The sequence below is a fragment of the Ooceraea biroi genome, chromosome 7 (assembly GCF_003672135.1).
Source record: "Ooceraea biroi isolate clonal line C1 chromosome 7, Obir_v5.4, whole genome shotgun sequence".
Taxonomy (NCBI): domain Eukaryota; kingdom Metazoa; phylum Arthropoda; class Insecta; order Hymenoptera; family Formicidae; genus Ooceraea; species Ooceraea biroi.
Window position 1 is genome coordinate 10,406,020 of NC_039512.1, and position 13,440 is coordinate 10,419,459.

The 13,440-nt window shown below is 39.3% G+C and overlaps 1 protein-coding gene across 1 annotated transcript in view; it reads right to left on the bottom strand.

The window, feature by feature from the left end:
* The window catches only part of LOC105279887 (neuroligin-4, Y-linked), a 204,133-nt gene that overhangs the window by 57,736 nt on the left and 132,957 nt on the right, over positions 1 to 13,440 (bottom strand). Inside the window, exon 9 of the mRNA XM_011339990.3 lies at positions 2,305 to 2,459. Coding sequence (XP_011338292.1) covers positions 2,305 to 2,459 — 155 coding nt within the window. The remainder of the gene's footprint in view (positions 1 to 2,304; positions 2,460 to 13,440) is intronic.

Consider the following 13,440-nt stretch of genomic DNA (forward strand, 5'->3'; position numbering starts at 1 on the left):
AACTGATCAACCACGTTGACACAATTTTAACACATTAACACGTAATTTGTTTAATTGTGATGTGGTAATTGCTTGGACAAGACTGACTGTCATTTTAATTTAATACTTTTTTCAGTATACTATATATACTATATATAATTTATTTTGTTAGTCTTTGGGGCTTTCGAGTAATATTCATGTAGGCTTTTGACGTAATTGATGTAAAATTGACAAGTGAATTTTAGGTTTTTAAACTTTTAAGTTGTCAAGATAGTTCAAATTAACAAATGTAGACTGGTAGATGTCTCAGGCCCTTGGACATAATGAAAAGCTTTACGGAAATTAAGATTAAAATCAAGACAATTCTAAGGAATATACTTCTGCCTCTGAACAAACCCTTGGCTCTTGGTTGATTTTGTGCTGGAAGAATAACGACGCAAATTTTCTGGTTCGAGATTCTCAGTTATTTTTGGAAAGACAGACATTAGATATCTAAATTAAATATTATTTCTACTCTGGGAAAAGCTCAGCACTGTGTCCTTGCGAAAGAAGTTCGCGCTGGGCAGGCACGTTCCATTTCCCTTCGTCTCTGAAGAGACACATCGGTACTGAAATAAAGACGAGGCCTTTACGAGCATCTTCATTGCATAAAATATTTTTCGTGTTCTCGTCGATATTCCATCTGCGGTCTCAAGAGTCACGTGTACACGCACACACGTGCTCATGTACATGCGTAACAACAGGAGAGGTAGCTCAGTGTGATAGTGTTACTGCATAACAGTTATAGTGAGAGGTAAGAGAAAAAGAGATCTTGCAAGACCAACTCCAATTTTTCTGTAATCCTGGATGAGTCCTTTCTTGTGGATAATGCGCTTGGATGATACTTCCCGATCCTGAAAACTTTATCTGACTAGGATCTTGACAAATAAAAGTGCATTCCTATTCCTTAAATTCTTAAAACTTCAAGAAGTCCTGAATGTTGGAAATTTCACAATATCGAATAGCGGCAAAATAGCGAAAAATGCCATTAATTCAGACAAGTAATAAATTTATGCAGTTTGCGTTATCTGATTCTCGATAATTCAATTATTGATTATTGTTCGTTAGCAATAAACGGAGTTTAAGAATGCAAAAGCATATTTATTTATATTTTGCAGTAACAGATTGTCAATAAGAGTGGAGTTTTGCCAAACAAGCGTGCTATTGATCGTGAACTGGGGAGAATTTATGTTTGTGCTTATGAATATTTCATACATATTTTTTGAATATTTATCGGTGCAGTTTTTTTATGGCATTACTAATAGGCATGGTACGCATATGTGTGAGGAATATGCATGGTACGCGTATTCGGGGGGAGTGAAATATTTCTTAAATTTTCGAATATTGTGCACAGAAGTGATATTAAAATTGTAAAATAAACGGTGGGAGTAATGTTTGCAATCTTTCTCTACAAAATGTTGCTTCATCTCATCTTTTTTTATTCCATCTTTAATTAAAAGACGTCTCGCTTTTCCTTAATTAATAATATGATATTTCATTATCCTTAAGACGTTTAATTACATCAATATGTACAATGATGCTCTATTGAGCATCATAAATATATATACCTAACTTTTGCATGTAAGATGAAAATTCTAGCAGTATAAACTGCATTTATAAATGCTGCTAGCGAAGCGTGACCTCGTCTTTTCCCATTCTCTACGATTATCATATTTCGCGACACATTTAGTCATTCGTTTTGTAGAGAGATACCGTTTTCGGTCTTCGTTGGTTATTTCCCGAAATTACATACGGCCGCACGAATAAAACTGCCATAAAACTTCGAGTGTGTGCGTGAAAAATATTTTCGCTTTAATCTGTCCGCCAGGCGTCGCCAGTTGCCTTCATTGGTGACCGCCATTACGCGTCTGCTACTTCTACCTTCCTCGTCCCCTAGCAGAAACGGACTTCCTGCACGGCTCATTCATGAATATGGAAAATTAGACTTTTCAATGTCTCTTTTTGCATCGCAAATTGATTCCGCAAGTGGTGCGTTGCGGAACGTTGCGGTTAATTCAAAGAAAAAAGGACGGATTTCCAAGACACTCGTGGGTGGGCATTAAAATTCGCTTTTGAAGCAGATATGAGCAAGCGGGTCACAGAAAAACACTCGGTAATCCTGCCCCACAACGAAGTTGCCATTTGCAACACTCTTGCGATCATTGTATCGTTAGATTATTAAAATTCAAGCTTTAGTGACCTAATTGTTCTGTTTTTGAACTAAAGTCTTTGAATTAAGTTCCATTAATTCTTTTCTTAGACTATACGATATTTTTTATAACTTACCCGGTCTTCGCAAAGTTTGCAAAATACTGCATGATACTCTCCGAGAGCGCCATTTCCAGTCTCGTGTAGTTTTTTGGAAAATGACCAAATCCCTCGACCCACAATGGCGCCCCGAAGACGAACGGAAGTTCTTCGCCGTGCACCGAGCCCATCTTCTGTAAAACACAGTTCAGTTAAACAATTTCCACGGTTTTTATCGTAAAAGTTTTACATGATGAAAATAAAGAGAAGCTTAATATCGACGAGACGTGAACATATGTTGAAATTATTAAACGTAATAGCAGTCGATAGATAAAAATGAACACGTTTTTCACGCCTGTCCACTTTAATTGCACGGAGCGCGGACTATAAATCAGAGATGTACCGTTTAATATCAACCGGGATTTAGAAATGGCCATCGTTGGCGCGAGCTTATCCGCAAGCTCGATCATCGCGGACACGTCAGATGCGATACAATTTCTCCGTCGTCTTCGCCGGAGAAATACGACGTTCCAGCTGAAACGTTCTGACATTTAGGTTGACCCCTGCGCCAAGATTAATGAAGGGAACGGACGCCTTAAACCTAGTCCCTGTTATTAAAATGTTACAGACACCCGTAATAATATAAACGTGATAATCCTTAGAAAAACCAGATGTACCAAACAGATTGTCGCAATGCGAATTACTACCCTCATAATCTGAGATTACGGGATATCATTCGGATATCATAGACTCGTGTATTTTCGAACTTGGGGAGATACCAGACTACGGGATCGATCTGAAGGGCCAAGTCCGCCGTACCGAGGAAGCTATCTGCTCCAGCAAGCGGCGAAATGGAATCGGCGATTCTAAGGCGATTACGTACGTACACGTCCGTGCCGAATGGCGCACGAAAGGGCATTTGCCAAGTAGACGAGCTTAGTTCCGAATCGGTACTGCAGCGGGTTAAGATGCTGCCTGTTCCACCAGTGTACCACGGTGCGAGGACGAACATGAAGATGAGGAGCGGATCACAGGCAGGGATGTGGATAGGGAGGAGATAAAATATGAAACGCGCAGAAAACAAAATCCAACATGTCCGTCCAAAAGTGCATCCGTCACTGTCGAAACGAACCCGCGGCTTTATCGGAGTTGTTTCGCCAACTAAATTCCGTCGCTGGCGAGAGCGCCAGCTAACCGGTAATGTGCAACTGCTCTACCAATACCATTAATTTCATTAAGGTGCACCAAGTATACCTCGAGAACTGGGGCGATCCGCGGCGGGGTAATCGATTGACGCCACGATTGAAAATGGAGTTTGATCGTCCCCATTCGCGATCAGCTTAATCTTCCAAGGTGAAATTCTTCTTCCATTGTGCTACAGCGGCATTGACGTAATGAGATTAACGAAAACAATGTCGCGGGGTACCCTGAATACGCAGAAATTCCAGAAAAATGCGTATTCGATATGAAAGCTGTATATCGTTCATCAGATACAGGAAAAATTTAAACGATATTTTTTATGTTATGCATAGAATATTAAAAATATAGTACACATATAGATTTATCTATATAAAATATATAGATATATATTTCATTTATCTATAACAAGAAATTGCGCTCTAGAAGATTCCGATTATTCATTATCATTTGAAATTCGCAATAGTATTGAAGATGGAATTACGGAATATTCAAGCATGAAATGTGTGATGATTACGTGTAACACGTACGTGTCGTTCTGATTATCGACACTCAGCTTCGTGCTTTCGTTCGCTCAGCTCGAAAGATAAATGGCGCCTGGCGCGATCTTCTTTGAGAATGGATTTTCAGCGATTTGTTCCGGTCCTTTCGCGTGATATAATAAATCGACGCCGATGACCTTTCGCGCTTGCGAAAAGCCCGAAAATTGGAGCGGGCGTGAAATTAAAACGAAAAAAAGGAGGAAAGAAGCGAAGAGAAAGAGAATAGAGCGCGTTCACGTCGCGCTTTCAACCCTTTTTGGCACGGATCTCGCGACCGGCCCGTAACTTTTAGTTTTTATTCTGCAGTTCTTTTTTCGCTCCAATTTCACTCCCCTTTTCGGCCTCAAGTCCGTCCACCGTATGCGCGCACGCTCGGCTGCCATAAAGTCGACTTCCGCCGTGTCTGGCATCGACAATCGCAGTCGCGAGTGCAACGGCCGAACAATTTCACGATTTAACGTCGCAAATGGAAGACAAGCGCTATGCACTAGTCGCGGAAAAACGTTATCGTTGATGAAGAAATACGGTCCGACCGTTCGCTAATTGTTCCACCGGAAGTGCAATTCAGATTATCGATACATTTAGCGCTGAAGAAGAATCCGCTATTTGGCCCGCGAAAGAACGAAGCTTTCTTTCGATGGAAAGAAAATCGATTTGCTTTCAAGAATCGTTTTGGCGGATCGTAAGTTAAACTACATTAGTGGGAATTTGAGAAGCGTTTAACTATCGCTGCCATTTTGCCTCCTCACAACAGTTTAGGTGCTGCAACGGAAGCATCCTTTTGTTCATATAATAACACCGTTGTAAATTTACTGCAAACATCGATCTCGTAACATTGCTATCGTATTTTTTTACGATTTTTTCGAGCGTATTTCAAGCGTGCTAAGCGCGTTACCGTTTGTACTACACGCGCTACAACTCTATCTGGCGGCGGCATTTTCTCTTGGAAAAATCGAGCTCACCTGCATTGTGCAGCATCACTGTTGATTCCACTATTGTATTCCGCACGAAAATTTCTAATAATCTCGCTATAAAAATTTACAAGGCGGTTCAGTAAGACGGGGAAAGTAGCTGAAATTGTTGCGTTTTTCCCGAAAATATATGAATTTAAATTATTTCATGAAAGTTTAATTTATTTCGAATAAAAAAGTTCTTCAGAGTTATAGAACAAACTAAATATAGTTTTTAAGTAAATATTAAACGTAAAGTAGGAAAGATCTCTTCTTGAAGTATTTTAATATTCATTAATAGTAGACGTGACAGAGCCAAGAGAAATATAAATTTGAGTGATGTAAAGTTTAAATGAAATCATTAATTTTTAATTAACTGTTTTCGTTAAAAGGATGTTGAAAATTTATTTTCACTATCCATTGATTTACATACATTTGGTATACATTGATTTTTTATATATAAATGTATAATTTCATATTTTCTTAAAAATAATCAATTCTAAAATAGAATTTTTTGGAATAGTTGTGTCTAAATAATTTTAAAAAATGTAGAATAAATATAAAAATTTAATAAAATTTGAAAAAAAGAATTTCTCAATCTACAGGTCAAAATATACTAAAATAGCGCAGGTGATTGTCAGCGTCACGAAAGCTGTACTTTTCACAGTTTCAGTCGAAAGGCCGCGGAAAACTTTTTCCAAACATACTTCTTTACAGTTTCTGACGTTTCACCTACACAAATACAAAGAACTGTCACTGAGTCCATGCTACGCTGACTTTTAACGTATTATTCACTCCCTTCGACCTTCACGAGCGAATGGAAGGGAAAGTATTGTCGGTACAAGGGGAAGAAAGCTTTGAGTTCCGCTGATTTGCATTGCTAGAACTTTGTAACAGGGATGTAACCGGGAAGCGGAGAAAAACTGTTCCGCGACAAGGGCCGGCGCGACAAAAAGCGAAAAAGGAGACCAGTTAAATGTCGAACAAGAGAAGACGTTGGCGCTGCTTCGCGTTATTAAAACTCTACCTGTCTCTCAGCTTATACGTAAAAATGTAATGACTCTTTGAAAGCGCGATCTCTTTCTCTTTTCGATATCTTTCTCATTTTTTCTTTCTATCTTGCGATTAATTGAGCAGAAAATTCCAACTGTGCGAATCTCAGATGGAAAGTATTCATCACCATCAATATATATTATATAATGATATATTTTCATCATGTTGTAAAGAAATTTATAGATTTTTATTATGTTACGTATATGTGAATGTTTATATATAATAAATTATATATTATATATAATTATATATATATATATAATTATTTATAATTATAGTAAATTATATATAATACTTCTCAATGCGCATTTTTTCCGTTAACTTTTACGCTCCGTCCTTGACTTATTTTATTTCTGCTGTTTCCCTTTTTTTATTTGGCCATTTGTACTTTGTTGCGAGCTCATCTTACTGCTCCGCCGAGAGGATTAAAACGTCTGGGATTCTCTTTTTCCGCTGATGTTCATCGCCCGTTACCCAGCACTGCCTGATGCGAACATCCCTCCACATTTTCGCGTTACGCACGCAGAATCGTCGAGTAAAAGTCAGTCGCTATAATCCAGCGAGTTCGTAGACGCGCAAGAAACGTGCTGTTAATGTCGCATCTTGGCTGAAGAGCAACCCCCGAGCCACATTACGCCGCCTTTGTAACAACCCCGGTCTTAACAGTGAAACGACGTCTGCGACGACGACGACAACAACGACGGTGACTACAGAACGCGTACATTCAACGCGTAAATTCGTGCACTTTCTTGCGCTGCTTGCAGTCAACGTGTCGCTTGACGATTCGATTATGGCAATTAAGGAATTCATGACTTTTGCAAGATGTTTCCTAAAAATCCCTTTCAAAAAGTGCTCAAAAGATTCTCGGATCCTCTGAAAGACTGTTGTAAAACTCTGATTATTTCCTCGCACGATCAGGATTCGTTCCCTGCACCACGCGTACTCCAGACTCTTCGTAACTGCGTAATTCGAGTTTGTTCGGCTGTACTTTTGTTCGTGCACTTGTTTTAAGTAGCTCTAAAGCTTGCCGGGATGACTCGCTGACGACGTGGATCGAGCCGCGAGTGAAGATATGCGATGAGATTTTGATTTCGGTGAGAGCGCGAGAGGGAACATGAAATTTTACGATGTAATCTGGTTGACGCGATTGGACCCCCGTCTTTTCGCTTCGCCTCAAACCCCTCAAACTCGTGGATACCGACAGAATTACGGCGGACATTCCTGACATTCCGCAGATGCCGGCAAATTTCAATTCGTGCTTCGGTTAAACCGCTGCTGTCGTCGTACGTAGCGACAATACGAAGTGCTCTCGAAAGTAACACCGCTGATAACAAGGTGGAAACCGCAAATAGCAATTTCTATCGCAATTAACTCGTGGAATTGTCATCTACCTGATTATTTTCGGTTGCTCGCGGTATGAAGAAGAAGAGAACACTTTACCTTCTCGCTCTTGTGGATTATTTTTAATTTAAATTCGTAGCAGCCAATTTCCCTCATATTATCGTACTATTTGGAACTTTCAAGTGAAATGTAAGTTGTAAGGTTTTATTTTAATCTTCTACAAACGTTGATATTATTGGGATATTGCTCCATTTATATTTATCGTTATTTAAATTTAGATTTAGTTTTAATTTGTCTATTTTATTTCGCATGTTCGGGATTCCGTTCTTCGCAACTTAACACACCCTCACATCTCACTGACACAAATAAAATATTTCACTCTATAAATTTACTTCAAATTTCGAATTCCGAGATTTTTGCATGTATATAAAAAAAATGCATGTAACGGGTTCGACATGGCAATATATAACCCATAAAAAATAGATTCGGAATTGAGAAGAGTCACTGAAATGTCTCTAACGAGAAAAAAAATGAATTGGAGTACAATTGAATGCTGTCGAATGCATGATATACGTGAGATGTACGGACTAATTCTAGCCACTAATTAGCGTTCGTTCTAATTTTGATTAATTACTTTATCATATCGTAATCTTGCTGGCTGACGAGATAACGCAGTAACGTTATGACAGTAGCTGCGCGAGTAATAACGTGACAATAGCGTTCTGCCGTAATACATCACGTCCCCTTTGGTATGCGGACAACTACGTGCGCATAACTACGTGCTCCATTTGCCGCGTCAATTATTAACTGCGTGCTCCTAATTTTCCCTCAAAAATGACCCCTTCACTCGTTCTCGTGACCTTACAGATGAATTAATGACCTGAGCGAAATTAGCTTCTAACAGACTTGTCATTAGATTTAACGGTCATCATCAGCGTTTTAATTCCACTGCGTGCACTGTAATTTTCCAGTTTATGTAACGAAAATCTGTATTTCGTTTAAATCCCGTAAATTGGATGTTAACGTACAATGTCGCTCCTGTCAAACAGCAATCGCCTCATTAGAAAGAAACACAGCGGCTGTCAGACCTCGTTGAACGGACGTAAAATATATATTTCGTTAATTAGGCAGTAGTTGTACGTATACAATATAAATTCATTAAAGTGCAACACTTCATTGCACACGAAAGCTGTTTCTCATTTACTAAAACGTGCGATTCGTGTCAAGCGCCGGGCCTTGTTCAAGTGCACTATTAGTTTAAATTGATCTGATTTGTACAGAAGATATAATGCAACAATGATGTAACAACATAAACAATAGAGAAATATAATTATTTCAATCTAGAAACGAGTTCAACAAGTTACTTTACGATAATTAAAATGCAGTTTGAAAATTTCAAGTCGCCGATTGTTTTTGCGGAAGCGTTCGTTTCGTGGAGCAGAAACGGCGTCCGAAGAATCGATCCTGATATATACTTTCCATGTCTATAAAGCTGATCATTATTCACGCCGATTATTGTTACTGATTCTGATGATCCGCGCTTACCGAGCGTCCGAATTGAACGCAGAGACGAGCGTTTCGCGATCGCCAACTTGCACGCATCGTTTTACGACTAAGCTTACGAGCGCGTTTCGGTGCTCGTTTGCCCGTCAAAACTAGGAAGAACGAGCATGCAAATTGTCGGGCAGTCGCCATAAAACTGCGACGCTTTTTCCGTCGAATGGCGCCATCCGTTTGAAAGCGCGTCTATTTGGTGGCTATTTCCTGACGACGGAACGCACACTCTTCTTCCTTTTTTTTTTATCGTAGCGTGAACGCTTACGTGCGTCCACCGTGTTTAATCCTTTCTAACGAGTAATATTTGGAACAACACGGGTGGATCCATCGATTGAAAACGACGTGCAATAAATGGACTCGCTTGGTAAGCGCTGATTAATTCTGTTGCAGGAATGGTCATTCGCCTCCATATCTTAGGATTAAAACAAACAATATCGACCCGAGCCTCTCGGCGATAAGAGGATAAGCGTACTGCTTTGCAAGATATATATACTGCTTTGCAATATACAGGGTGTCCCGGGTTTTAACCGACAAACTGCGGGAGCATATTCTACTAGTGGAAATAAGAAAAAATTCTTATATCGAGTTTGTTTAGAAATGCTTTATTACAAAGTTATAAACCAATATTGAAAAGAAATATCAGATAAGTAACAACGGAACATAGTGTAGAATTTGGAAGGTCGAAGATGTTTATGTTACGTGTATTCACATGTATTCATGTTCACTATGTTGAAACGATTCAGTATGATTGTTACTTTCACAACAGTAGCTGTTAGATTTCAATCGTCGTGTGAACTAGCAATTACTATCAGAATGCCAAAAGTGTTTTCAAATGAGGAATACACTGATATTCATTTCGTGTACGGATTCTGTGACGGAAATGCACGAGCTGCCGTACGAGAGTATCAACGTAGATTTCCTAACAGGAGAGTACCAGATAGTTCTGTGTTTAGTAATACCCATTTGCAATTACGTAATTTGGGTTCATTTCGACCTATGAATGAATATGATGATGTTCGTTCAGCTCTAAGACACCGACGACGCTCGGAAAGAATCTTAAATTTTCGCCAAAACAGCTGGATACAGTTAGACGGTTGTCCATCGCACTATGCTAGACAAGTGAGAAACTGGTTAGATGAACATTATGCTCATAGGTGAATTGGTCGAGGAGGACCGGTTTTCTGGCCTCCAAGATCGCCCGATTTAACGCCTCTTGATTTTTATTTATGGGGAACTTTAAAAAATAAAGTTTACAGTACAGAAGTAATCTCGCTTGAAGATTTAAAGCAACGAATTACTAATTCAGTTACTGAGATGCAACAAAATTTTCAGGAATGTCGTACTGTAACAAATTCTGTACTACGTCGATGTCTAGCTTGTATCGATGTGCAAGGACAACATTTTGAAATGCGTCACTAAATCATTGCGTAGATAATTTTTATTTTTGTGAAAAAATCCGTTGTTACTTATCTCATATTTCTTTTCAATATTGGTTTATAACTTTGTAATAAAGCATTTCTAAGCAAACTCGATATAAGAATTTTTTCTTATTTCCACTAGTAGAATATGCTCCCGCAGTTTGTCGGTTAAAACCCGGGACACCCTGTATATATAGCAAAGTATTACAACGAATTGCTAAGACGATGAATGTATTATATCAACGTTCATTCGCAAATATTAAAATAATAAAACGATTATAATTCATAGTTTTGAAGCGAAAGAAATGAGATTTATTTTTCGTTTATTATTATTCTGTCTTGTTACTATTTAATGCACATATAGCGGAAGAGATGTCGACCGATTTGTTTGCACGCGGAACATACGCAATACGCTAATCGACGATTGTCGATGGTAGTCGGCGAACGACAGCGCGTAATTCATTCAGCGTTACCGGGATCGCCTGTCAGAGAAAGCTATTTTTCTAAATTGCATTCATAAATACCTGTTGCGTGGGCGTTCACGCGAAAAGCGCATGCATAACTAGTGCGGAGATGCATATTTTAGAGGAACAAATAATTTAATTGCGCTTTAGCGGGCGCGAATATTAAGCTGCGCCGTGTTAACTACGCTCCACGACTGCGACAGCTAACAGCCGTAAACTTTGCGATGAATATTTTATCGCTGCGATGCGTTCGCGTAATGGGAAAAATCTCCCGGGGACATCGGAAAATCCGGCACGACGTTCCGCGGAAAAACGTAGCGGACGTAAAGACAGATTTCCTCATCCGTGCTTACTTTATCGCAGTATGCAAATGTTTCAGAGTCGTACTTGCTCACTTTTCTATCGTTCTTTACGTAATTTCATAAGAAATTTCTTTTTGAATCAAAAATTAACTTTATCAGATTTTATTTCTCATAAAATGGTTAATCATTAATAATAGCTTTCATCGATGTCTGGTGAAATAAAAGTTTATTATATATTTATTTGTGTTACACATATAAACTTTGGACTGGTTTCTCCAAACTTTGTAACTGATACCGAAAAAAATACAAAAAATATTTTTTGTTTTTATTGTTTTTGTGTTTTGTTTTATTCAGAATATACTTCTTTTAAATTATGCACATTTATTACATATTTCTTTTATTTTAATACAATTATATATTTTATTTAGCTTTGAATATATATATATATATATAGCTTTGAATATATATATATTTTTCTTTTCTTTTGTTCTTATTTATTGTAAATACTTTAAATACTTGTTAGAATTCTATATCATTCTTTAAAAAGCAATTGAAAAATGTTTTGTTTTGTTCGACTCTAAATTAATTTATAACATATAACATTATCAGCGATATTTCAAGCTAATTCTCTTTTTTTGTTTGCACATTTCGCAAAATTTTATTTTATCGCGCCGCATTATTCGTTTATCGTGTGTAATTTTTTTTTAATAGTTACACGTAGCGAATACATTTTACGCAGCGATTCAACTTTATTTAATTTTTTATAATACCTCGCGCGCGATGACGACATTTAATGTAAACGAATAACACCGTAATTTCCGCGCCGATTATTACAGCACGCGTGATCACATGCGCGTGCAATTTCATTTAATTACAGTGCACGCGCGACCATGCGCCTCTGTTTACTACTTGAATTTATTTAATTTCACATTCAGCATCATACAGTCGTATGAGCGTGCACGAGAACAACGGCTGTGGATCTTCGGCGCGGCTGTTTCTTCCGCGTGTACTCCATAGCGAAAAATCCACAAGGCAAGGCACATTGCGACGAGAAAGAAATTGAAGAAAACGGATAATCTTCGTCCGAGGCTCGCAGCGCCGTCGTTGCTTCAGATTTTTTGTCAGCTTCCGGCGTTTTGTTTCATGTCGTTTTGCCCTCCTTTCGTCGCTCATTAGACGGGGTGTTCCCCAATTAGCCGGTAAAGGATTGCCGCGACAGGGTGGGAAGGGGATTCAAGCCCGGTTTTGAAACCGTGCACCGGATAGCTTTAATTAAATAATTCGTTTCCTCGTCCTTCCCATCCCTCTCTCACCCCACTCGATTCCAACATTCATCGTCTTTGAGGTTCTTCGTGTCCGTCATGGCGTAATTTAACCCTGCGAATAAAGTCTAATGTACATGTATATTGTGCGCAGCCTTTTTTTCCTGTTTCAATAAAACTGTCCTACGAGACGGATAGACTCTCGGCTCTCTCGCTTAAAACGGGAAATGAAAGGGAACCGGGGAAATTCGAATGTCTTGAGTCTCGTCGAGGTTTACAACAAAGGCCCTACGCAGCCATCCCTTGTCACGCACCCTTTGCTGGATGCTCGCGTGAGAGGAGCGCGCTTCTCTGGAGACTGCGTTTCACTCGATGTCTCTTAAATGAATGCCGAGGCATAAAGCGGTATCCTGTTTTGCAGATTTCATCGAGAGTCATTCCACGAGAAGAGTCATGTTCATTTTCTCGATGCGCCCCGCATGTATCCGAATCCTTCATCGAGAGAGAGATCCTCCGCGCCGAGGTGGGTTTACGAAATTTCTTTCGGGAGGCGCGGGCGAATCCCGACGAAGGGAAATCATCCGCGATCAAATTACAGTATGAGAAAGCTTTTTAAAGGGATCCGCCGCGAGGAGGAGGCGCCCCGGAATGGACGAGGTGCCGTGCGAGCTGATAGATTTTGAACGTCGGCTTCGCAAATCCTCCGCGTATCGATGGGCCTTGCAAATCCCATCTCGATCCTCGGGATGAATTTCGCTCGTGTCGAGGCGGAATCGATCGCGCGACCCGCCTGCAACGTCCGTTTTCACTTTGCCGCTAGATTACAAGTTGCTATCTCGAGAGAGAGCTTTTATGTATTTTCGAAGAGAAAGTGATTCCCTCCGCTATTCCTGCGCGTCGCTGTTTCTCCTTCGTCCTTATGCAGAAAGGACGAAATTATGGATCGCATAAGAGCGACTCGGTTTCGCGCTTCGTTTTCCTGCCGTTTCATCATTTTTATTACGTTCACAAATATTTGACATTTAAAAATCGTCGCAATAAAGACACGCAATTTGTGATTTCAGTTTGTTATTTAAATGAGAAGAAGAC